The following is a 23,693-nucleotide window of genomic DNA, read 5'->3' as shown; positions in this document are numbered from 1 at the left end:
ACCATTATAGCCAATGAGAGGGCAAATACCGGTGAAAAACAGGCCATATAGAGAAATAGAGGACTCATCTTTGTATCTGTGCCATTGTAGCATCTGTGACAGCATGGGCATCACCATTAAGGCCATCTCCATTTTAAAGTAGTCAATTTTCTTCTTCATATGCTGATTGCCTTCAACTAATAGAAATCCCCACCCAGTTGACTAATTTAAAATCCCTCAATGGCAATGTCATTTTTTAAAGTTGCTGAAATTCGACACTTCCACCTATATCAGTGCATTCGTAACACGACCTAACCATTACGAAACGTATATTGAATCAAATAAGCCTCAAATAGCAAATTAGCAATTACCTTTTTTGTTGACCAAATTTGACACTCATTGAACATTTCTCAATTCGTATTCTTATCTATTGTGGACAGATTTCGGGCGAAGTAAAACGTCTCACTTTGCCTCTTCCTCTCTGACCAAAGCAACTGAAGAAACTTTGTTTTTCGGACCTTATCTGGCAACCCTCATGCCTTTTCTACCAGAGGGTAGTCACTAGTTAACACAGCCACAAAGTCATAACCCCCGCCTATTTCGACAAAATATCTTCTTAAACTCTGATTTTTAAACTAACACTGCTAACCTTATACCTAGCCCTAACATGAAATGAAGACCTTTTTTTCACGATTTTTTACGATTTCGCCTTTGTGGCTGTGTTATCTAGCGGAAACTCCACCAGAGTGGTTCTCCATCCTGGCATTTGCCTCCATCCTGGTCTCTCCGAAGTGCCCGGACCAAAAACAGGAAGTAAGTAACAAAATCAAACGTATAATTCAGATTGTGCTTGGGGCTCGATGTGGTAAAAAAAGATAGAGCCAATGATGAAACGGGCTGCAACATAAACACAACACAATAACAACGCTGAAATGTCGACCCTGCGTAGACACCACAAGCTACAATTTCTGATCTAACATGGCGTCGGAGACTTTTCGCCTTCTTTCATTTAGCTGGCATGCTAGCTAGTTAGCATGATGTGCTATGGCTAACGACCAGCACAGGGCCTGGTTGTGTAATCATGTAGACGTTGCTGCTACTGTTTTATCTATCCTGTTGCCTAGTAACGTTACCCCTACCTGTATGTACATATCTACTTCAATAACCTCGTACCCCTCCCTGCTCATTGACTCTGTACCCTGTGTATATGGCCAATTATCGTTACTCATTGTCTATTTATTCCTCATTATTTTGTCACTGTTATTCTACACCTGTTGTTTACGAAGCATGTGACAAATACATTTTTATTTGAGTTAGCCGTTGTTGTAAAGCCTCTGTTTTCGACTAAGACAGCCGTAACTATAAAAGCCTAACTGAACGAACGAGGCTAGCTAAATAATTCGTGTTTTAGCCAAAGTGCATTAGCTAGCTGGTACCACGATAACGACTGGGTGCATCTCATTCTTATTAGTTAGTTGGTGTCCTTCACTCGTCTCTTCTCCTGTCATGCACTGATCTGGGGCTAAACAAGCTACCCTACATGGTATCCACAGGCTCAGCTAGCTACATGATATGCACAGGCTCAGCTAGCTAGATGATATCCGTAGGCTCAGCTAGCTACATGGTATCCACAGGCTCAGCGAGCTACATGATATGCACAGGCTCAGCGAGCTACATGATATGCACAGGCTCAGCTAGCTACATGGTATTCACAGGCTCAGCTAGCTACATGGTATTCACAGGCTCAGCTAGCTACACAGTATTCACAGGCTCAGCTAGCTACAGGGTATTCACAGGCTCAGCTAGCTACACTGTATTCACAGGCTCAGCTAGCTACACAATATTCTCAGGCTCCGCTAGCTACACGGTATTCACAGGCTCAGCTAGCTACACGGTATTCACAGGCTCAGCTAGCTACACAATATTCTCAGGCTCAGCTAGCTACATGGTATTCACAGGCTCAGCTAGCTACATGGTATCCACAGGCTCAGCAAGCTACATGATATGCACAGGCTCAGCGAGCTACATGATATGCACAGGCTCAGCTAGCTAGATGATATCCGTAGGCTCAGCTAGCTACATGGTATCCACAGGCTCAGCGAGCTACATGATATGCACAGGCTCAGCGAGCTACATGATATGCACAGGCTCAGCTAGCTACATGATATGCGTAGGCTCAGCTAGCTACATGGTATTCACAGGCTCAGCTAGCTACATGATATATATAGGCTCAGCTAGCTACATGATATTCTCAGGCTCAGCTAGCTACACGGTATTCACAGGCTCAGCTAGCTACACGGTATTCACAGCCTCAGCTAGCTACATGGTATTCACAGGCTCAGCTAGCTACATGATATATATAGGCTCAGCTAGCTACATGGTATTCACAGGCTCAGCTAGCTACATGATATATATAGGCTCAGCTAGCTACATGATATTCTCAGGCTCAGCTAGCTACACGGTATTCACAGGCTCAGCTAGCTACACGGTATTCACAGGCTCAGCTAGCTACATGGTATTCACAGGCTCAGCTAGCTACATGATATATATAGGCTCAGCTAGCTACATGATATTCTCAGGCTCAGCTAGCTACACGGTATTCACAGGCTCAGCTAGCTACACGGTATTCACAGGCTCAGCTAGCTACATGGTATTCACAGGCTCAGCTAGCTACATGATATATATAGGCTCAGCTAGCTACATGATATTCTCAGGCTCAGCTAGCTACACGGTATTCACAGGCTCAGCTAGCTACATGGTATTCACATGCTCAGCTAGCTACATGGTATTCACAGTAGAGGTCGACAGATTATGATGTTTCAACACCGATACCGATTATTGGAGGACCAAAAAAGCCGATACCGATAATTTTTTTATTTTTAATAATGACAATTACAACAATACTGAATTAACACTTATTTGAACTTAATATAAAACATAAATAAAATCCATTTAGCCTCAAATAAATAATGAAACATGTTCAATTTGGTTTAAATAATGCAAAAACAAAGTGTTGGAGAAGAAAGTAATATGTGCCATGTAAAAATGTGTGCCATGTCAAATATGTGCCATGTAATAAAGCTAACGTTTCAGTTCCTTGCTCAGAACATGAGAACATATGAAAGTTGGTGGTTCCTTTTAACATGAGACTTCAATATTCCAAGGTAAGAGGTTTTAGGTTGTAGTTAATATAGTATTTATAGGACTATTTCTCTCTATACCATTTGTATTTCATATACCTTTGACTATTGGATGTTCTTATAGGCACTTTAGTATTGCCAGTGTAACAGTATAGCTTCCGTCCCCCTCCTCGCCCCTACCTGGGCTCGAACCAGCAACACATCGACAACAGCCACACTCTAAGCATTGTTACCCATCGCTCCACAAAAGCCTCGGCCCTTGCAGCGCAAGGGGAACAACTACTCCAAATCTAAAAGCGAGTGACGTTTGAAACAGTATTAGCGCACACCCAGCTAACTAGCTAGCCATTTCACATTGGTTACACCAGCCATTAGGCTGATAGGCTTGAAATCATAAACAGCGCTGTGCTTACGAAGAGCTGCTGGCAAAACGCACGAAAGTGCAGACTTAATTATAACATTATAACACAGAAATACGAGCCTTTGGTCATTAATATGATAGAATCCAGAAACTATCATTTTGAAAACAAAACGTTTATTATTTCAGTGAAATACGGAACCGTTCGGTATTTTATCTAATGGGTGGCATCCCTACGTCTAAATATTCTTGTTACATTGCACAACCTTCAGTGTTATGTCATAATTACGTAAAATTCTGGCAAATTAGTTCGCAATGAGCCAGGCAGCCCAAACTGTTGCATATACCCTGACTCTGCGTGCAATGAACGCAAGAGAAATGACACAATTTCACCTGGTTAATATTGCCTGCTAAACTGGATCAGTAGTTATAACTATGATTGATTGTTTTTTATAAGATAAGTTTATTGCTAGCTAGCAATTTACCTTGGCTTCTACTACATTCGCGTAACAGGCAGGCTACTCGTGGAGTGCAATGGTTAGAGCGTTGGACTAGTTAACTGCGGTTGCAAGATTGAAACCCCTGAGCTGACAAGGTGAAAATCTGTCGTTCTGCCCCTGAACAAGGCAGTTAACCCACAGTAGGCCGTCATTGAAAATAAGAATTTGTTCTTAACTGACTTGCCTAGTTAAATAAAAGGTCTACAAAAAAATTAAATGTGTGTGTGTGTGTGTATATATATATATATATAAAATTATTGGAAATCGGCGCCCAAAAATACTGATTTCCAAATGGTTAGGAAAACTTTAAATCGGCCCTAATTAATTGGCCATTCCGATTAATCAGTCGACCTCTAATTCAAAGCACACAGTTTGTTATATTTGACTCAGTTGAGAGAGATTCACTGATCCAGATCTGGGGCCTCCTTGTGTCCTATTTTCTTGTGTCCTATTTCCTTGTTGTACTGCCCATCTAAATGTGGTCAACTATTATAAATTAATGGCATAACTTTCTTGACACGCATGCTATCAGTGTAGTTGAAGTGTGTGTGTGTTTCAGTATGAGCACGGGGGAAGACGAGGACTCGGTGACCCTGGAGTCTGTCAACTCTGTCACTCTCACCCAGGACAGCGACGGCAGCATCATACTACACTGTCCTCCACACGGTAACACACACATTATCTTCCACACGGTAACACACACATTATCTTCCACACGGTAACACACACATTATCTTCCGCACGGTAACACGCACATTATCTTCCGCGCGGTAACACACACATTATCTTCCACACGGTAACACACACGTTATCTTCCACACGGTAACACACACATTGGCCTTGTTCGAGAGAATCAAAACCGTGATGTATCATGGGTCAATTTTGACTGACTGATCTACAAATTATATTGCGTAGTTAGTTATGATGCAGGGTAGTTAGTTATGATGCAGGGTAGTTAGTTATGATGCAGGGTGGTCATTTATGATTCAGGGTGGTCATTTATAATGCAGGGTGGTTAGTTATGATGCAGGGTGGTTATGATGCAAGGTGGTCATTTATAATGCAGGGTGGTTAGTTATGATGCAGGGTGGTTAGTTATGATGCAGGGTGGTTAGTTATAATACAGGGTGGTCATTTATGATGCAGGGTAGTTAGTTATGATGCAGGGTGGTCATTTATAATGCAGGGTGGTTAGTTATGATGCAGGGTGGTTAGTTATGATGCAGGGTAGTTAGTTATGATGCAAGGTGGTTAGTTATGATGCAGGGTGGTTAGTTATGATGCAGGGTAGTTAGTTATGATGCAAGGTGGTTAGTTATGATGCAGGGTGGTTAGTTATGATGCAGGGTGGTTAGTTATGATGCAGGGTAGTTAGTTATATTGCAGGGTGGTTAGTTATGATGCAGGGGTGTTAGTTATGATGCAGGGTGGTTCATTATGATGCAGGGTGGTCATTTATGATGCAGGGTGGTTAATTATGATGCAGGTAGAAACTAGGGCCTGTAGGACCTGCCTTGTTTGATAGTGTTGTTAAGAAGGTAGAAACTAGGGCCTGTAGGACCTGCCTTGTTGATAGTGTTGTTAAGAAAGTAGAGCAGTGCTTTATCATGGACAGACTTCTCCCTATCTTAGCAACTGTTGTATCAATATGTTTAGACCATGGCAGTTTACAATCCAGGGTTACTCCAAGCAGTTTAGTCTCCTCAACTTGCTCAATTTCCACATTATTCATTATGAGATGTAGTTGAGGTTTAGGGTTTAGTGAATGATTTGTCCCAAATACAGTGCTTTTAGTTTTTGAAATATTTAGGGCTAACTTATTCCTTGCCACCCACTCTGAAACTAACTGCAGCTCTTTGTTGAGTGTTGCAGTCATTTCAGTCGCTGTAGTAGCTGACATGTATAGTGTTGAGTCAACCCGAAAACAGAGACACTGGCTTTACTCAAAGTCAATGGCGTGTCGTTAGTAAACATTGAAAACAGTAAGGGTCCTAAACAGCTGCCCGGGAGAATGCCTGATTCTACCTGGATTATGTTGTAGAGACTTCCATTAAAGAACACCCTCTGTGTTATGTTAGACAGGTAACTCTTCATCCACATTATAGCAGGGGGTGTAAAGCCATAACACATATGTCTTTCCAGCAGCAGACTATGATCAATCATGTCCAAATCTGCACTGAAGTCTAACAAGACAGCCCCCACAATCATTTTATCATCAATTTCTCTCAGCCAATCTTCAGTCATTTGTGTAAGTGCTGTGCTTGTTGAATGTCTTCTTCCATACTGACATAACGGAATTCAAAAGTTCAATTCTTGTCTTTCATAATTTGGTCCGATATACCTGGATGTGTAGTGTCAGCGTTTGTTGCTGGCATGTCATCCCTAAATTTGCTAATCTTGCCAATGAAAAAGTAATTAAAGTAGTTGGCAATATCAGTAGGCTTTGTGATGAATGAGCCATCTGATTCAATGAATGATGGAGCCGAGTTGGCTTTTGTTCCCAAAATGTAATTTAAGATGCTCCAAAGCTTTTTACTATCATTCTTTATGTAAATACATTTTTGTTTCATAGTATAGTTTATTTTTATTTAGTTTAGTCACATGATTTCTTCATTTGCAGTACGTTTGCCAATCAGTTGGGCTGCCAGACTTATTTGCCATTCCTTTTGCCTCATCCCTCTCAACCATACAATTTTTAAATTCCTCATCAATCCGCAGGGATTTAACAGTTTTTACAGTAATTTTCTTAATGGGTTCATGCTTATTAGTAACTAGAATAAGCAATTACATAAATGTGTCAAGTGCAGCGTCTGATTGCTCCTCATCACACACCACAGACCAGCAGCGTCTGGTTGCTCCTCATCACACACCACAGACCAGCAGCGTCTGGTTGCTCCTCATTCCACACCACAGACCAGCAGCGTCTGGTTGCTCCTCATTACACACCACAGACCAGCAGCGTCTGGTTGCTCCTCATTACACACTACAGACCAGCAGCGTCTGGTTGCTACTCATTACACACCACAGACCAGCAGCGTCTGGTTGCTACTCATTACACACCACAGACCAGCAGCGTCTGGTTGCTCCTCATTCCACACCACAGACCAGCAGCGTCTGGTTGCTCCTCATTACACACCACAGACCAACAGCGTCTGGTTGCTCCTCATTACACACCACAGACCAGCAGCGTCTGGTTGCTCCTCATTACACACCACAGACCAACAGCGTCTGGTTGCTCCTCATTCCACACCACAGACCAGCAGCGTCTGGTTGCTCCTCATTCCACACCACAGACCAGCAGCGTCTGGTTGCTCCTCATTCCACACCACAGACCAGCAGCGTCTGGTTGCTCCTCATTACACACCACAGACCAGCAGCGTCTGGTTGCTCCTCATTACACACCACAGACCAGCAGCGTCTGGTTGCTCCTCATTACACACCACAGACCAACAGCGTCTGGTTGCTCCTCATTACACACCACAGACCAACAGCGTCTGGTTGCTCCTCATTCCACACCACAGACCAGCAGCGTCTGGTTGCTCCTCATTCCACACCACAGACCAGCAGCGTCTGGTTGCTCCTCATTCCACACCACAGACCAGCAGCGTCTGGTTGCTCCTCATTACACACCACAGACCAGCAGCGTCTGGTTGCTCCTCATTACACACCACAGACCAGCAGCGTCTGGTTGCTCCTCATTCCACACCACAGACCAACAGCGTCTGGTTGCTACTCATTACAGACCAGCAGCGTCTGGTTGCTCCTCATTACACACCACAGACCAGCAGCGTCTGGTTGCTCCTCATTACACACCACAGACCAGCAAATAATCTTTACATCATCAACATATGAATCACTACAAAACTTCTTGTATGACCTTTTGAACCCTATATTCGGTCCAGCCTTTGGAACTGTGGTTTTCCTAGATATGGCTACTATATTGTGATCACTACATCCTATGGATTTGGATACTGCTTTAAAACAAGTTTCTGCAGCATTAGTAAAGATATGATCAGTACATATTGATTATTTAATTCCTATGCTGTTTGTAAATACCCTGGTGGGTTGACTGATAACCTGAGGCATTCAGGGCAATTAGGGGGACATAATTTAAGTTACTTACATTGTATCTGCCAATGCCCCTAGGACCTTGTACATTTGATGCAGCATTAGGATGACTCATTGTCATAATGGTAGGGATGAACTGAGCTGGTCTTGGGTCATTGATAAGTCATTGTTTCAGTGTCAGAGGGAGACGAGAGCTTCGAGGTGACTATGACCGCCACCGACGACAGTGACATCACGGAAGAGGGGGTGGCCCAGATACAGGTACCTGACAAACCACTCCCACGACCTCTTTCTCTCCTCTCATTGTCTCCTCTTCCTCTCTTCTCCTCTGATTCTCTCTCCTCTTCTCATTCTCTCTCCTCCTCATTCCCTCTCCTCCTTTCATTCTCTCTCCTCTCCCCTCCCGTCCTCTTAATTTTTCTTTACTGTGTGTGTGTAGATCTTGCAGAGTGAGGATCCTCAGAACAGGGAAGATATATCTCCTGTCAGCCAGGCCTGGTTCACCACCAAGGAGGATAAAGACACACTAGTTAACAAAGGTGTACACACAATGCACATGGAGCTTGCTACATATATCTGTGGTTGGTCAGTGGGTTTACGCAGGCTGTGATTGGTCAGTGGGCTAACAGAGGCTGTGATTGGTTGTTTGTCTGCAGGTCATAAGTGGAAACAAGGCATGTGGTCTAAAGAGGAGATCGACCTCCTGATGAGCAACATCCAACAATATGTGAAGGTACACACACACACACACACACACGGTAAGCGTTCCCACCAGGTGACTTGTGTTAGGGAGTCTGTACTACTTTGTGTGTGTGCAGGGTCGGGGAATGGAGGACCCAGCTGAGATCATCTTTGAGATGTCTAAGGAGGAGCGTAAGGATTTCTACCGCAGCGTGGCCTGGGGTCTGAACCGACCGCTGTTCGCCGTCTACCGACGAGTCCTCCGCATGTACGATAACCGCAACCATGTGGGCAAGTCAGTACTCCCCCCCCCCCCCCCCCCCACACACACACACATCATCATAGCCCCACACACACATCATCATAGCCCCCCACACACATCATCATGCCCCCCCCCCACATCATCATGCCCCCCCCCACATCATCATGCCCCCCCCCCCCCACATCATCACACCCCCCCCACATCATCATGCCCCCCCCCACATCACCACACCCCCCCACATATCATCACACCCCCCCACATCATCATACCCCCCCAACATCATCATGCCCCCCCACATCATCATGCCCCCCCACATCATCATACCCCCCCACATCATCATAGCCCCCCCACATCATCATAGCCCGCCCCACACATCATCATACCCCCCCACACATCATCATAGCTCCACCCCACATCATCATACCCCCCCACACATCATCATAGCTCCACCCCACATCATCATACCCCCCCACACATCATCATAGCTCCACCCCACATCATCATACCCCCCCACATCATCATACCCCCACACATCATCATACCCCCACACATCATCATACCCCCACACACATCATCAGACCCCCCCACATCATCATACCCCCTATACATCATTATAGCCCCCCCACACATCATCATACCACCCCACATCATCATAGCCCCACCCCACACATCATCATTACCCCCCCACACATTCAATCACCCCCCACACATCATCATACCCCCCCACACATCATCATAGCCCCCCCACCCCCCCCACATCATCATACCCCCCCACATCGTCATTCACCCACACACACCCCCCCACATCATCATACCCCCCCACATCATCATTCACCCACCCCCCCCACATCATCATACCCCCCACACACACCATCATAGCATCCCCTCCCCCCACACACAACATCATATCAACCCCTCCCCCACACACATCATCATACCTTCTCCCCCCACCCACACACCATCATAGCAACCCCTCCCCCACACACACCATCAAAGCAACCCCTCCCCCCACACACACCGTCATAGCAACCCCCCCCCCCCCCCCACACACCATCATAGCAACCCCTCCCCCCACACACACCGTCAGAGCAACCCCTCCCCCCACACACACCGTCAGAGCAACCCCTCCCCCCACACACACCGTCATACCTCCTCCCCCCACCCACACACCATCATAGCAACCCCTCCCCCTGAGATCATATCAACCCCTCCCCCACACACACCGTCATAGCAACCCCTCCCCCCACACGCACCATCATAGCAACCCCTCCCCCCACACACACCGTCATAGCAACCCCTCCCCCCCACACACACCATCATAGCAAACCCTCCCCCACACACACCGTCATATCAACCCCTCCCTCCACACACACCATCATAGCAACCCCTCCCCCACACACACCATCATATCAACCCCTCCCCCCACACACATCATCATACCTCCTCCCCCCACCCACACACCGTCAAAGCAACCCCTCACCCCACACACACCGTCATAGCAACCCATCCCCCCACACACATCATCATAGCAACCCCTCCCCCCACACACCATCATATCAACCCCTCCCCCACACACACCGTCAAAGCAACCCCTCACCCCACACACACCGTCATAGCAACCCCTCCCCCCACACACACCGTCATAGCAACCCCTCCCCCCACACACACCGTCATAGCAACCCCTCCCCCCACACACACCGTCATAGCAACCCCTCCCCCCCACACACACCGTCATAGCAACCCCTCCCCCCCACACACACCGTCATAGCAACCCCTCCCCCCACACACACCATCATATCAACCCCTCCCCCCACACACACCGTCATAGCAACCCCTCCCCCCACACACACCGTCATAGCAACCCCTCCCCCCACACACATCATAGCAACCCCCCCCCCCCACACACACACACCGTCATAGCAACCCCTCCCTCCACACACACACACATCATAGCAACCCCTCCCCCACACACACATCATAGCAACCCCTCCCCCCACACACACACACACACACACACACACACATCATAGCAACCCCTCCCCCCCACACACACACCGTCATAGCAACCCCTCCCTCCACACACACACCGTCATAGCAACCCCTCCCTCTACACACACACACACATCATAGCAACCCCTCCCTCCACACACACACCGTCATAGCATCCCCTCCCTCCACACACACACACATGATCATACCCCCCTCCCCCAGACACACAGAGTTTTGGTGGGTTGGTGTGTGTGAGCTGATGTTGTTGTTGTTGTTGCTGTTGTTGTTGTAAAGGTACTCTCCTGAGGAGATCAACAAGCTGAAAGAGTGAGTATAACATCACTTCCTCCTCTAAATGTGTCTCCAGTCCATATGTGCTGCAGTCTGAGGATGTGATGTGTTTAGGCTGAGACAGAAGCATGGTAATGACTGGGCCACCATAGGAGCCGCTCTGGGCCGCAGCGCCTCGTCTGTTAAAGACCGCTGCCGACTAATGAAGGACACCTGCAACACAGGTCAGATACTTTATCCTGGAGGGTGTATGCTTTAGGAAGCAGGTCAGATACTTTATCCTGGAGGGTTTATGCTTTAGGAAGCTGGTCAGATACTTTATCCTGGAGGGTGTATGCTTTAGGAAGCAGGTCAGATACTTTATCCTGGAGGGTTTATGCTTTAGGAAGCTGGTCAGATACTTTATCCTGGAGGGTTTATGCTTTAGGAAGCTGGTCAGATACTTTATCCTGGAGGGTGTATGCTTTAGGAAGCAGGTCAGATACTTTATCCTGGAGGGTTTATGCTTTAGGAAGCTGGTCAGATACTTTATCCTGGAGGGTTTATGCTTTAGGAAGCAGGTCAGACCCTTTATCCTGGAGGGTTTATGCTTTAGGAAGCAGGTCAGACACTTTATCCTGGAGGGTTTATGCTTTAGGAAGCAGGTCAGACACTTTATCCTGGAGGGCTTATGCTTTAGGAAGCAGGTCAGATACTTTATCCTGGAGGGTTTATGCTTTAGGAAGCAGGTCAGATACTTTATCCTGGAGGGTGTATGCTTTAGGAAGCAGGTCAGACACTTTATCCTGGAGGGTGTATGCTTTAGGAAGCAGGTCAGATACTTTATCCCGGAGGGTGTATGCTTTAGGAGGCAGGTCAGACACTTTATCCTGGAGGGTTTATGCTTTAGGAAGCAGGTCAGACACTTTATCCTGGAGGGTTTATGCTTTAGGAAGCAGGTCAGACCCTTTATCCTGGAGGGCTTATGCTTTAGGAAGCAGGTCAGATACTTTATCCTGGAGGGTTTATGCTTTAGGAAGCAGGTCAGATACTTTATCCTGGAGGGTGTATGCTTTAGGAAGCAGGTCAGACACTTTATCCTGGAGGGTGTATGCTTTAGGAAGCAGGTCAGATACTTTATCCCGGAGGGTGTATGCTTTAGGAGGCAGGTCAGACACTTTATCCTGGAGGGTTTATGCTTTAGGAAGCAGGTCAGACACTTTATCCTGGAGGGTTTATGCTTTAGGAAGCAGGTCAGATGCTTTATCCTGGAGGGTTTATGCTTTAGGAAGCAGGTCAGACGCTTTATCCTGGAGGGTGTATGCTTTAGGAAGCAGGTCAGACGCTTTATCCTGGAGGGTTTATGCTTTAGGAAGCAGGTCAGATACTTTATCCTGGAGGGTTATGCTTTAGGAAGCAGGTCAGATACTTTATCCTGGAGGGTGTATGCTATAGGAAGTAGGTCAGATACTTTATCCCGGAGGGTGTATGCTTTAGGAAGCAGGTCAGACACTTTATCCTGGAGGGTTTATGCTTTAGGAAGCAGGTCAGACACTTTATCCTGGAGGGTTTATGCTTTAGGAAGCAGGTCAGATACTTTATCCTGGAGGGTTTATGCTTTAGGAAGCAGGTCAGACACTTTCTCCTGGAGGGTTTATGCTTTAGGAAGCAGGTCAGACACTTTCTCCTGGAGGGTTTATGCTTTAGGAAGCAGGTCAGACACTTTCTCCTGGAGGGTTTATGCTTTAGGAAGCAGGTCAGACACTTTCTCCTGGAGGGTTTATGCTTTAGGAAGCAGGTCAGACACTTTATCCTGGAGGGTTTATGCTTTAGGAAGCAGGTCAGACACTTTCTCCTGGAGGGTTTATGCTTTAGGAAGCGGGACTTACAGTTGTCTGTGTGTGTAGGGAAGTGGAGTGAGGAGGAGGAGAGGCGTCTATCGGACAGTGTCTATGCCCTGGCGGGTGTGTGTCCGGGCCGTGCGGTGACGGGCGGGGTGTCGTGGGCGGCTGTAGCTGATCTGGTGGGAACGCGGTCGGAGAAACAGTGTCGCTCTAAATGGCTCAACTACCTCAACTGGAAACAGAGTGGAGGGACGGAGTGGACCAAAGACCAGGATCTCAGCTTAGTACACAGGTAGGGAGTGGTCTGGGTGGTGGGGGTCTGGGTGGTGGTATTTGGGTGGTGGGGTTCTGGGTGGTGGGGGTTGGGTATCTGGGTGGTGGGGTGTATCTGGGTGGTGGGGGTCTAGGTGGTGGGGGTCTAGGTGGTGGGGTTCTGGGTGGTGGGGTTCTGGGTGGTGGGGTTCTGGGTGGTGGGGTTCTGGGTGGTGAGGGGCTGGGTGGTGGGGTTCTGGGTGGTGGGTATTTGGGTGGTGGGGTGTATCTGGGTGGTGGGGGTCTAGGTGGTGGGGGTCTAGGTGGGTAATTACATTTATTAGAAAGCAGAATTCAAACCAGCTTTATTGATGAAAGTACCTTTATCTGGTGTCTACTTCTTCTGGCTTACTCTCTCTCCGTGTGTGTGTGTGTGCAGGATAGTGGAGTTGGATGTGGATGATGAGAATGAGTTAAAGTGGGAGGAGCTAGCGGGGGGGTGGAGCAGTGTTCGCTCTCCTCAGTGGCTCAGATCTAAGTGGTGGAGCATCAAGAGACAAGTAGCCAATCACAAGGAACTGCCCTTCCACGGTAACACCCCTGGGCCTCACCTCTGACCCTTACCTCAGACCCTTACCTCATCTTTTCTCACCTCTGAAGCGACCCTTACCTTTCCTCACCTCTGACCCTTATCTCTCATCACTCCTCACCTCTAACCCCTTACTCTGACCTCTCCTCTGAACCCTGACCCTTACCTCTCATCATTCCTCACCTCTGACAGCTGACGCTTACCTATCCTCACCTCTTACCTCTCAAAACTAGTGATAGTGTTACTACTGCAGATAATACTGTGTGTTTGTGTGTAGTGTTACTGAAGGGTCTTCAGGAGTTGATGGAGACTCAGGTGCCGTTAGGGGCGGGCACTGGGCCAGGTAGCCCTTCCCTGCAGATCCGAGTCACGCGATTGGAGGAGTGCTGTAGCTCCCCCCCCCGGCCCGTCACAGCACTGCAGATCCCCCTGCAGATCACACACCTGGGTCAGTACAGGGGAGGGGAAGTAAGTGTGTGTGTGTGTGTAGTGACTGTTGTCTCTATCAGCCTCAGACAGTGCTGGTGTGTGTGTGTGTGTGTGTGTGTGTGTGTGTGTGTGTGTGTGTGTGTGTGTGTGTGTGTGTGTGTGTGTGTGTGTGTACTGACTGGTGTCTCTATCAACCTCAGACAGTGCTGGTGCCAGTGACACAGAGACCATCACCCTCAACACTGCTGCTCTGCAGACCTTACAGATCCTACCTGTGAGTTGGATTAGACCAAAATATTACCTTTTAGATGTAGACACAATGTTGATGTAATCCTCTTTTAATCTCACTATGCTATCACAACAATCACTGTGTGTGTGTGTGTAGTCTTTCCACCTGCACCCTACAGGGACTCCAGGGACATACTTCCTTCAGACAGCAGCCAATCAGAGCCTGCCGCTCAGCCTTTCCAGCAATCCCACCGTCACACTGACGGCTAGCTCCTCCCCCTCGTCCCCAGAACACATCATCCTACACAGCCTCTCGGTGAGTGTTAGGGATGGAGCCACATTTACAGAATGGGTCAACTTTCAGTGGACATCCCCATGAGTGTCTTTCAGAACCCCTCTTTCAGAACCCCTCCTTAAACCCCACCGGTTTAGTTTTGGTTTTGGTTGTCAGACATTTAGTTAATTCCCCTGTTTGAGCGATAAGTAATCTAAGTAATCTAGTACTAATAATCGAATCAGCTTTCTGTACAATAGAAGATATTTAAACCCAGACAGCTTTTAGAGAAACACTTGTGACCGATTATTATAAATAACATTTAGTCTCTCAGTAATATTATGATAGTAATATACCACTGGTGAACTAGTCCTTAGTTAGTAATATACCACTGGTGAACTAGTCATTAGTTAGTAATATACCCCTGGTGAACTAGTCCTTAGTTAGTAATATACCCCTGGTGAACTAGTCCTTAGTTAGTAATATACCCCTGGTGAACTAGTCCTTAGTTAGTAATATACCCCTGGTGAACTAGTCCTTAGTTAGTAATATACCCCTGGTGAACTAGTCCTTAGTTAGTAATATACCCCTGGTGAACTAGTCCTTAGTTAGTAATATACCCCTGGTGAACTAGTCCTTAGTTAGTAATATACCCCTGGTGAACTAGTCCTTAGTTAGTAATATACCCCTGGTGAACTAGTCCTTAGTTAGTAATATACCCCTGGTGAACTAGTCCTTAGTTAGTAATATACCCCTGGTGAACTAGTCCTTAGTTAGTAATATACCCCTGGTGAACTAGTCCTTAGTTAGTCATATACCCCTGGTGAACTAGTCCTTAGTTAGTAATATACCCCTGGTGAACTAGTCCTTAGTTAGTCATATACCCCTGGTGAACTAGTCCTTAGTTAGTAATATACCCCTGGTGAACTAGTCCTTAGTTAGTAATATACCCCTGGTGAACTAGTCCTTAGTTAGTAATATACCCCTGGTGAACTAGTCCTTAGTTAGTAATATACCCCTGGTGAACTAGTCCTTAGTTAGTAATATACCCCTGGTGAACTAGTCCTTAGTTAGTAATATACCCCTGGTGAACTAGTCCTTAGTTAGTAATATACCCCTGGTGAACTAGTCCTTAGTTAGTAATATACCCCTGGTGAACTAGTCCTTAGTTAGTAATATACCCCTGGTGAACTAGTCCTTAGTAATATACCCCTGGTGAACTAGTCCTTAGTAATATACCCCTGGTGAACTAGTCCTTAATAATATACCCCTGGTGAACTAGTCGTTAGTTAGTAATATACCCCTGGTGAACTAGTCCTTAGTTAGTAATATACCCCTGGTGAACTAGTCCTTAGTTAGTAATATACCCCTGGTGAACTAGTCCTTAGTTAGTAATATACCCCTGGTGAACTAGTCCTTAGTTAGTAATATACCCCTGGTGAACTAGTCCTTAGTTAGTAATATACCCCTGGTGAACTAGTCCTTAATAATATACCCCTGGTGAACTAGTCCTTAATAATATACCCCTGGTGAACTAGTCCTTAGTTAGTAATATACCCCTGGTGAACTAGTCCTTAGTTAGTAATATACCCCTGGTGAACTAGTCCTTAGTTAGTAATATACCCCTGGTGAACTAGTCCTTAGTTAGTAATATACCCCTGGTGAACTAGTCCTTAGTTAGTAATATACCCCTGGTGAACTAGTCCTTAGTAATATACCCCTGGTGAACTAGTCCTTAGTCATATACCCCTGGTGAACTAGTCGTTAGTTAGTAATATACCCCTGGTGAACTAGTCCTTAGTAATATACCCCTGGTGAACTAGTCCTTAGTTAGTAATATACCCCTGGTGAACTAGTCCTTAGTTAGTAATATACCCCTGGTGAACTAGTCCTTAGTTAGTAATATACGCCTGGTGAACTAGTCCTTAGTTAGTAATATACCCCAGGTGAACTAGTCCTTAGTTAGTAATATACCCCTGGTGAACTAGTCCTTAGTTAGTAATATACCCCTGGTGAACTAGTCCTTAATTAGTAATATACCCCTGGTGAACTAGTCCTTAGTAATATACCCCTGGTGAACTAGTCCTTAGTCATATACCCCTGGTGAACTAGTCGTTAGTTAGTAATATACCCCTGGTGAACTAGTCCTTAGTAATATACCCCTGGTGAACTAGTCCTTAGTTAGTAATATACCCCTGGTGAACTAGTCCTTAGTTAGTAATATACCCCTGGTGAACTAGTCCTTAGTTAGTAATATACCCCTGGTGAACTAGTCCTTAGTTAGTAACATACCCCTGGTGAACTAGTCCTTAGTTAGTAATATACCCCTGGTGAACTAGTCCTTAGTTTGTAATATACCCCTGGTGAACTAGTCCTTAGTTAGTAATATACCCCTGGTGAACTAGTCCTTAGTTAGTAATATACCCCTGGTGAACTAGTCCTTAGTAATATACCCCTGGTGAACTAGTCCTTAGTAATATACCCCTGGTGAACTAGTCCTTAGTAATATACCCCTGGTGAACTAGTCCTTAGTCATATACCCCTGGTGAACTAGTCCTTAGTAATATACCCCTGGTGAACTAGTCCTTAGTCATATACCCCTGGTGAACTAGTCCTTAGTAATATACCCCTGGTGAACTAGTCCTTAGTTAGTAATATACCCCTGGTGAACTAGTCCTTAGTTAGTAATATACCCCTGGTGAACTAGTCCTTAGTTAGTAATATACCCCTGGTGAACTAGTCCTTAGTTAGTAATATACCCCTGGTGAACTAGTCCTTAGTTAGTAACTAGTCCTTAGTTTAGTCCCCTGGTGAACTAGTCCTTAGTTAGTAATATACCCCTGGTGAACTAGTCCTTAGTTAGTAATATACCCCTGGTGAACTAGTCCTTAGTTAGTAATATACCCCTGGTGAACTAGTCCTTAGTTAGTAATATACCCCTGGTGAACTAGTCCTTAGTAATATACCCCTGGTGAACTAGTCCTTAGTAATATACCCCTGGTGAACTAGTCCTTAGTCATATACCCCTGGTGAACTAGTCCTTAGTAATATACCCCTGGTGAACTAGTCCTTAGTCATATACCCCTGGTGAACTAGTCCTTAGTAATATACCCCTGGTGAACTAGTCCTTAGTTAGTAATATACCCCTGGTGAACTAGTCCTTAGTTAGTAATATACCCCTGGTGAACTAGTCCTTAGTTAGTAATATACCCCTGGTGAACTAGTCCTTAGTTAGTAATATACCCCTGGTGAACTAGTCCTTAGTTAGTAATATACGCCTGGTGAACTAGTCCTTAGTTAGTAATATACCCCTGGTGAACTAGTCCTTAGTTAGTAATATACCCCTGGTGAACTAGTCCTTAGTTAGTAATATACCCCTGGTGAACTAGTCCTTAGTTAGTAATATACCCCTGGTGAACTAGTCCTTAGTTAGTAATATACCCCTGGTGAACTAGTCCTTAGTTAGTAATATACCCCTGGTGAACTAGTCCTTAGTTAGTAATATACCCCTGGTGAACTAGTCGTTAGTTAGTAATATACCCCTGGTGAACTAATCCTTAGTTAGTAATATACCCCTGGTGAACTAATCCTTAGTTAGTAATATACCCCTGGTGAACTAGTCCTTAGTTAGTAATATACCTCTGGTGAACTAGTCCTTAGTTAGTAATATACCCCTGGTGAACTAGTCCTTAGTTAGTAATATACCCCTGGTGAACTAGTCCTTAGTTAGTAATATACCCCTGGTGAACTAGTCCTTAGTTAGTAATATACCCCTGGTGAACTAGTCCTTAGTTAGTAATATACCCCTGGTGAACTAGTCCTTAGTAATATACCCCTGGTGAACTAATCCTTAGTTAGTAATATACCCCTGGTGAACTAGTCCTTAGTAATATACCCCTGGTGAACTAATCCTTAGTTAGTAATATACCCCTGGTGAACTAGTCGTTAGTTAGTAATATACCCCTGGTGAACTAGTCCTTAGTTAGTAATATACCCCTGGTGAACTAGTCCTTAGTTAGTAATATACCCCTGGTGAACTAATCCTTAGTTAGTAATATACCCCTGGTGAACTAGTCCTTAGTTAGTAATATACCCCTGGTGAACTAGTCCTTAGTTAGTAATATACCCCTGGTGAACTAGTCCTTAGTTAGTAATATACCCCTGGTGAACTAGTCCTTAGTTAGTAATATACCCTTGGTGAACTAGTCGTTAGTTAGTAATATACCCCTGGTGAACTAGTCGTTAGTTAGTAATATACCCCTGGTGAACTAGTCCTTAGTTAGTAACATACCCCTGGTGAACTAGTCCTTAGTTAGTAATATACCCCTGGTGAACTAGTCCTTAGTTAGTAATATACCCCTGGTGAACTAGTCCTTAGTTAGTAATATACCCCTGGTGAACTAGTCCTTAGTTAATAATATACCCCTGGTGAACTAGTCCTTAGTTAGTAATATACCCCTGGTGAACTAGTCCTTAGTCATATACCCCTGGTGAACTAGTCCTTAGTTAGTAATATACCCCTGGTGAACTAGTCCTTAGTTAGTAATATACCCCTGGTGAACTAGTCCTTAGTTAGTAATATACCCCTGGTGAACTAGTCCTTAGTTAGTAATATACCCTGGTGAACTAGTCATTAGTTAGTAATATACCCCTGGTGAACTAGTCCTTAGTTAGTAATATGCCCCTGGTGAACTAGTCGTTAGTTAGTAATATACCCCTGGTGAACTAGTCGTTAGTTAGTAATATACCCCTGGTGAACTAGTCGTTAGTTAGTAATATACCCCTGGTGAACTAGTCGTTAGTTAGTAATATACCCTGGTGAACTAGTCCTTAGTAATATACCCCTGGTGAACTAGTCCTTAGTTAGTAATATACCCCTGGTGAACTAGTCGTTAGTTAGTAATATACCCCTGGTGAACTAGTCCTAGTTAGTAATATACCCCTGGTGAACTAGTCCTTAGTTAGTAATATACCCCAGGTGAACTAGTCCTTAGTTAGTAATATACCCCTGGTGAACTAGTCCTTAGTTAGTAATATACCCCTGGTGAACTAGTCCTTAGTTAGTAATATACCCCTGGTGAACTAGTCCTTAGTTAGTAATATACCCCTGGTGAACTAGTCCTTAGTTAGTAATATACCCCTGGTGAACTAGTCCTTAGTTAGTAATATACCCTGGTGAACTAGTCCTTAGTTAGTAATATACCCCTGGTGAACTAGTCCTTAGTTAGTAATATACCCCTGGTGAACTAGTCCTTAGTTAGTAATACCTACTACCTGTAATATACCCCTGGGTGAACTAGTCCTTAGTTAGTAATATACCCCTGGTGAACTAGTCCTTAGTTAGTAATATACCCCTGGTGAACTAGTCCTTAGTTAGTAATATACCCCTGGTGAACTAGTCCTTAGTTAGTAATATACCCCTGGTGAACTAGTCCTTAGTTAGTAATATACCCCTGGTGAACTAGTCCTTAGTTAGTAATATACCCCTGGTGAACTAGTCCTTAGTTAGTAATATACCCCTGGTGAACTAGTCCTTAGTTAGTAATATACCCCTGGTGAACTAGTCCTTAGTTAGTAATATACCCCTGGTGAACTAGTCCTTAGTTAGTAATATACCCCTGGTGAACTAGTCCTTAGTTAGTAATATACCCCTGGTGAACTAGTCCTTAGTTAATAATATACCCCTGGTGAACTAGTCCTTAGTTAGTAATATACCCCTGGTGAACTAGTCCTTAGTTAGTAATATACCCCTGGTGAACTAGTCCTTAGTTAGTAATATACCCCTGGTGAACTAGTCGTTAGTTAGTAATATACCCCTGGTGAACTAGTCCTTGGAAATATAATAATAATGTTCACACCCATAGAAACTAATTATTATCTGACTTTAAGTGCAGCATGTTTTTTTGTTGTCAGACGGAGGGTCTTTGTTCCAATGACAGCGTCATCATTCAGACGGTCACCTCTGACCACAGCTCTACAGAGCCTCTTTGCCAATCACAGCTGGTTGTGGAGATGCAGGGGGAGGAGCCAGAGCAGAACTTCCTGATTGGTTCCTCACAAGGCGGAGCCACCGAGACTCTGGAGCCAATGACAGACAGCTTTACTGCCAAGGTCCTGGACTCTCCCTCTCAGGAGCAGGCGGTGGATTCTGGGATAGCGAAGGGGGCGGTGCTTATCGTTTCTCCTACAAATGTCAGCAGCACACTGACAGGTACACTCACTCACTCATCACTCACTCACTCACTCACTCACTCACTCACTCACTCACTCACTCACTCACTCACTCACTCCACTCACTCACTCACTCACTCACTCACTCACTCACTCACTCACTCACTCACTCACTCACTCACTCACTCACTCACTCACTCACTCACTCACTCACTCACTCACTCACTCACTCACTCACTCACTCACTCATCCTCCTCTTCTTCTCTCCTTCAGATCTGATCCTGGAGAACCAGCATGGCTCTGACTGAGCTGGATGACATCATCACTGATGGAGCCCATCAAACAGCAGAGTGGACATGTCATAATTTTGGACATTATTTCTGATTGGCTGAGTTGGCCATTAAGCCCCTCCCCTTTAAATGTTTTCTTGGGTATGGCAGTAATACTGGTATGTACACCGCCTTCAAACCCCAACCAAGAAGAAGTTATTTTGGGTCAGAGGTGAGACTATGATGTCATTGTGGGCTCCTGTGGGGGCCGGCCTGACCGTGTGTGTGAGAGAGAGTGTGTTGCAGAACGGCTTTTCCAAACTGTCCATTATAAAGACTGCAGCCAGAGCCACAGATATACACTGAGTGGACAAAGAACTTCCTAATATTGAGTTGCAACCCCATGTCAGAAGGCTATAAAATCCTTATTTAACCTGTCTCCTCTCCTTCATCTACCCTGAAGGGGATTTAACCTGTCTCCTCTCCTTCATCTACTCTGAAGTGGATTTAATAAGGGATCCTATCACCTGGTCAGTCTGTCATGAATATTGTTGTTAATGTTTTGTCCACTCAGTGTCATTGTAGATTCTCTGGTTGCTCCGCCTCAGAACAGCATCCTACAGTTTGTAGGTCCCAGTGTTTCTGTTGGAACCGTCTGCCTACTGACCCCACAAAGAACAGGACAGATTCTCATTCATCTGACACTGTGAATTATATCTGCATTTAGTTTATTTATGTGTAATAAAAACTCCCACAGTTGCTACTCTGGTGTGTTTTAGTACTGCCTAACGATCGTCCGACACTTTATCCCCGGTTATACCTGGTCCTTTGTCCTGATCTTGTCCACATTCTGATTTAAAATTTTGAGACAGGTGTTGGCAGGTTTACATTGACCTGGGTTTACCAATATTGCGAAGGGTATTCCTACCCAGGCCTGCAACATTCAGGCCCTACCCTACCCATGCCTGCAACATTCCAGACCTGCCCTACCCATGCCTGCAACATTCAGGCCCTACCCAGGCCTGCAACATTCAGGCCCTACCCTACCCAGGCCTGCAACATTCAGGCCCTACCCTACCCATGCCTGCAACATTCAGGCCCTACCCTACCCAGGCCTGTAACATTCAGGCCTTACCCTACCCATGCCTGCAACATTCAGGCCTTACCCTACCCATGCCTGCAACATTCAGGCCTTACCCTACCCATGCCTGCAACATTCAGGCCCTATCCTACCCAGGCCTGTAACATTCAGGCCCTACCCAGGGCTAATTGCTTCTGCCAAATGTAAAGATGGAAACCAGAAATAACTTCCACTGTTTAGTAAATCTATTAGCTGCTCCTCTGTCTGTCACTCACTCCCTCTGCATGCACTCTGCTCACGGTGGATCAGTCTGAGAGTGGCTGAGAGGTGGGATGGGCTGAGAGTGGCTGAGGGGTGGGATCGGCTGAGAGGTGGGATGGGCTGAGAGTGGCTGAGGGGTGGGATCGGCTGAGAGGTGGGATGGGCTGAGAGTGGCTGAGGGGTGGGATGGGCTGAGGGGTGGGATGGGCTGAGAGGTGGGATGGGCTGAGAGTGGCTGAGGGGTGGGATGGGCTGAGAGTGGCTGAGGGGTGGGATGGGCTGAGAGTGGCTGAGGGGTGGGATGGGCTGAGAGTGGCTGAGAGGTGGGATGGGCTGAGAGTGGCTGAGGGGTGGGATGGGCTGAGAGTGGCTGAGAGGTGGGATGGGCTGAGAGTGGCTGAGAGGTGGGATGGGCTGAGAGTGGCTGAGGGGTGGGATGGGCTGAGAGGTGGGATGGGCTGAGAGTGGCTGAGGGGTGGGATGGGCTGAGAGTGGCTGAGAGGTGGGATGGGCTGAGAGTGGCTGAGAGGTGGGATGGGCTGAGAGTGGCTAAGAGGTGGGATGGGCTGAGGGGTGGGATGAGGTGGGATGGGCTGAGAGTGGCTGAGAGGTGGGATGGGCTGAGAGTGGCTGAGAGTTGGGATGGGCTGAGAGTGGCTGAGAGGTGGGATGGGCTGAGAGTGACAGAGGTGGGATGGGCTGAAGGGTGGGATGGGCTGAAGGGTGGGATGGGCTGAGAGTGGCTGAGGGGTTGGATGGGCTGAGAGTGGCTGAGAGGTGGGATGGGCTGAGAGTGGCTGAGAGGTGGGATGGGCTGAGGGATGGGATGGGATGGGCTGAGGGGTGGGATGGGATGGGCTGAGGGGTGGGATGGGCTGAGTGGCTGAGGGGTGGGCTGAGGGGTGGGATTAGAGGTGGGATTAGAGGTGGGATTAGAGGTGGGATTAGAGGTGGGATTAGAGGTGATGTAATGTATTATGTTGTGTGATTGTTTTATATAAAAGTACCATGTACTCTAAAGGTGTAAAAACACCATATATTTGTCCTC

At 46.1% G+C, this 23,693-nt stretch overlaps 1 protein-coding gene across 4 annotated transcripts; it reads left to right on the top strand.

Annotated features, from left to right (window-relative positions):
* Positions 1 to 480: 480 nt before the first annotated feature.
* Positions 481 to 22,066, top strand: LOC109880351 (cyclin-D-binding Myb-like transcription factor 1). 4 transcript variants are annotated; one of them, XM_031815258.1, is made up of 15 exons: positions 481 to 792; positions 4,537 to 4,643; positions 8,221 to 8,306; positions 8,485 to 8,584; positions 8,702 to 8,778; positions 8,864 to 9,021; positions 11,272 to 11,304; positions 11,383 to 11,492; positions 13,155 to 13,383; positions 13,783 to 13,934; positions 14,210 to 14,380; positions 14,562 to 14,635; positions 14,747 to 14,905; positions 20,777 to 21,074; positions 21,308 to 22,066. In XM_031815258.1, the coding sequence occupies exons 2-15, from the start codon at positions 4,538 to 4,540 to the stop codon at positions 21,340 to 21,342; spliced, it is 1,788 nt and encodes a 595-aa protein (XP_031671118.1). In that variant the 5' UTR covers positions 481 to 792; position 4,537; the 3' UTR covers positions 21,343 to 22,066. The 4 variants fall into 4 exon arrangements, with proteins under 4 accessions (XP_031671118.1, XP_031671120.1, XP_031671122.1 ...); XM_031815260.1 differs by having other exon boundaries at positions 566 to 792; positions 8,864 to 8,994; XM_031815259.1 differs by lacking the exon at positions 481 to 792 and adding an exon at positions 3,083 to 3,143.
* Positions 22,067 to 23,693: the final 1,627 nt, after the last annotated feature.

This window comes from Oncorhynchus kisutch, unplaced genomic scaffold (genome assembly GCF_002021735.2).
Source record: "Oncorhynchus kisutch isolate 150728-3 unplaced genomic scaffold, Okis_V2 Okis09a-Okis19a_hom, whole genome shotgun sequence".
Taxonomy (NCBI): domain Eukaryota; kingdom Metazoa; phylum Chordata; class Actinopteri; order Salmoniformes; family Salmonidae; genus Oncorhynchus; species Oncorhynchus kisutch.
The sequence above is the reverse complement of the archived record's forward strand: the minus strand, read 5'-3'. Positions and strand labels throughout refer to the sequence as shown.

Coding starts and splice junctions, on each gene's coding strand:
- LOC109880351 (XM_031815258.1), top strand. CDS start 4,538: ATGAGCACGGGGGAAGACGAGGACTCGGTGACCCTGGAGTCTGTCAAC. Junction 9,022..11,271: donor AACCGCAACCATGTGGGCAA/GTCAGTACTCCC, acceptor GTTGTTGTAAAG/GTACTCTCCTGAGGAGATCA. Junction 21,075..21,307: donor TGTCAGCAGCACACTGACAG/GTACACTCACTC, acceptor TCTCTCCTTCAG/ATCTGATCCTGGAGAACCAG.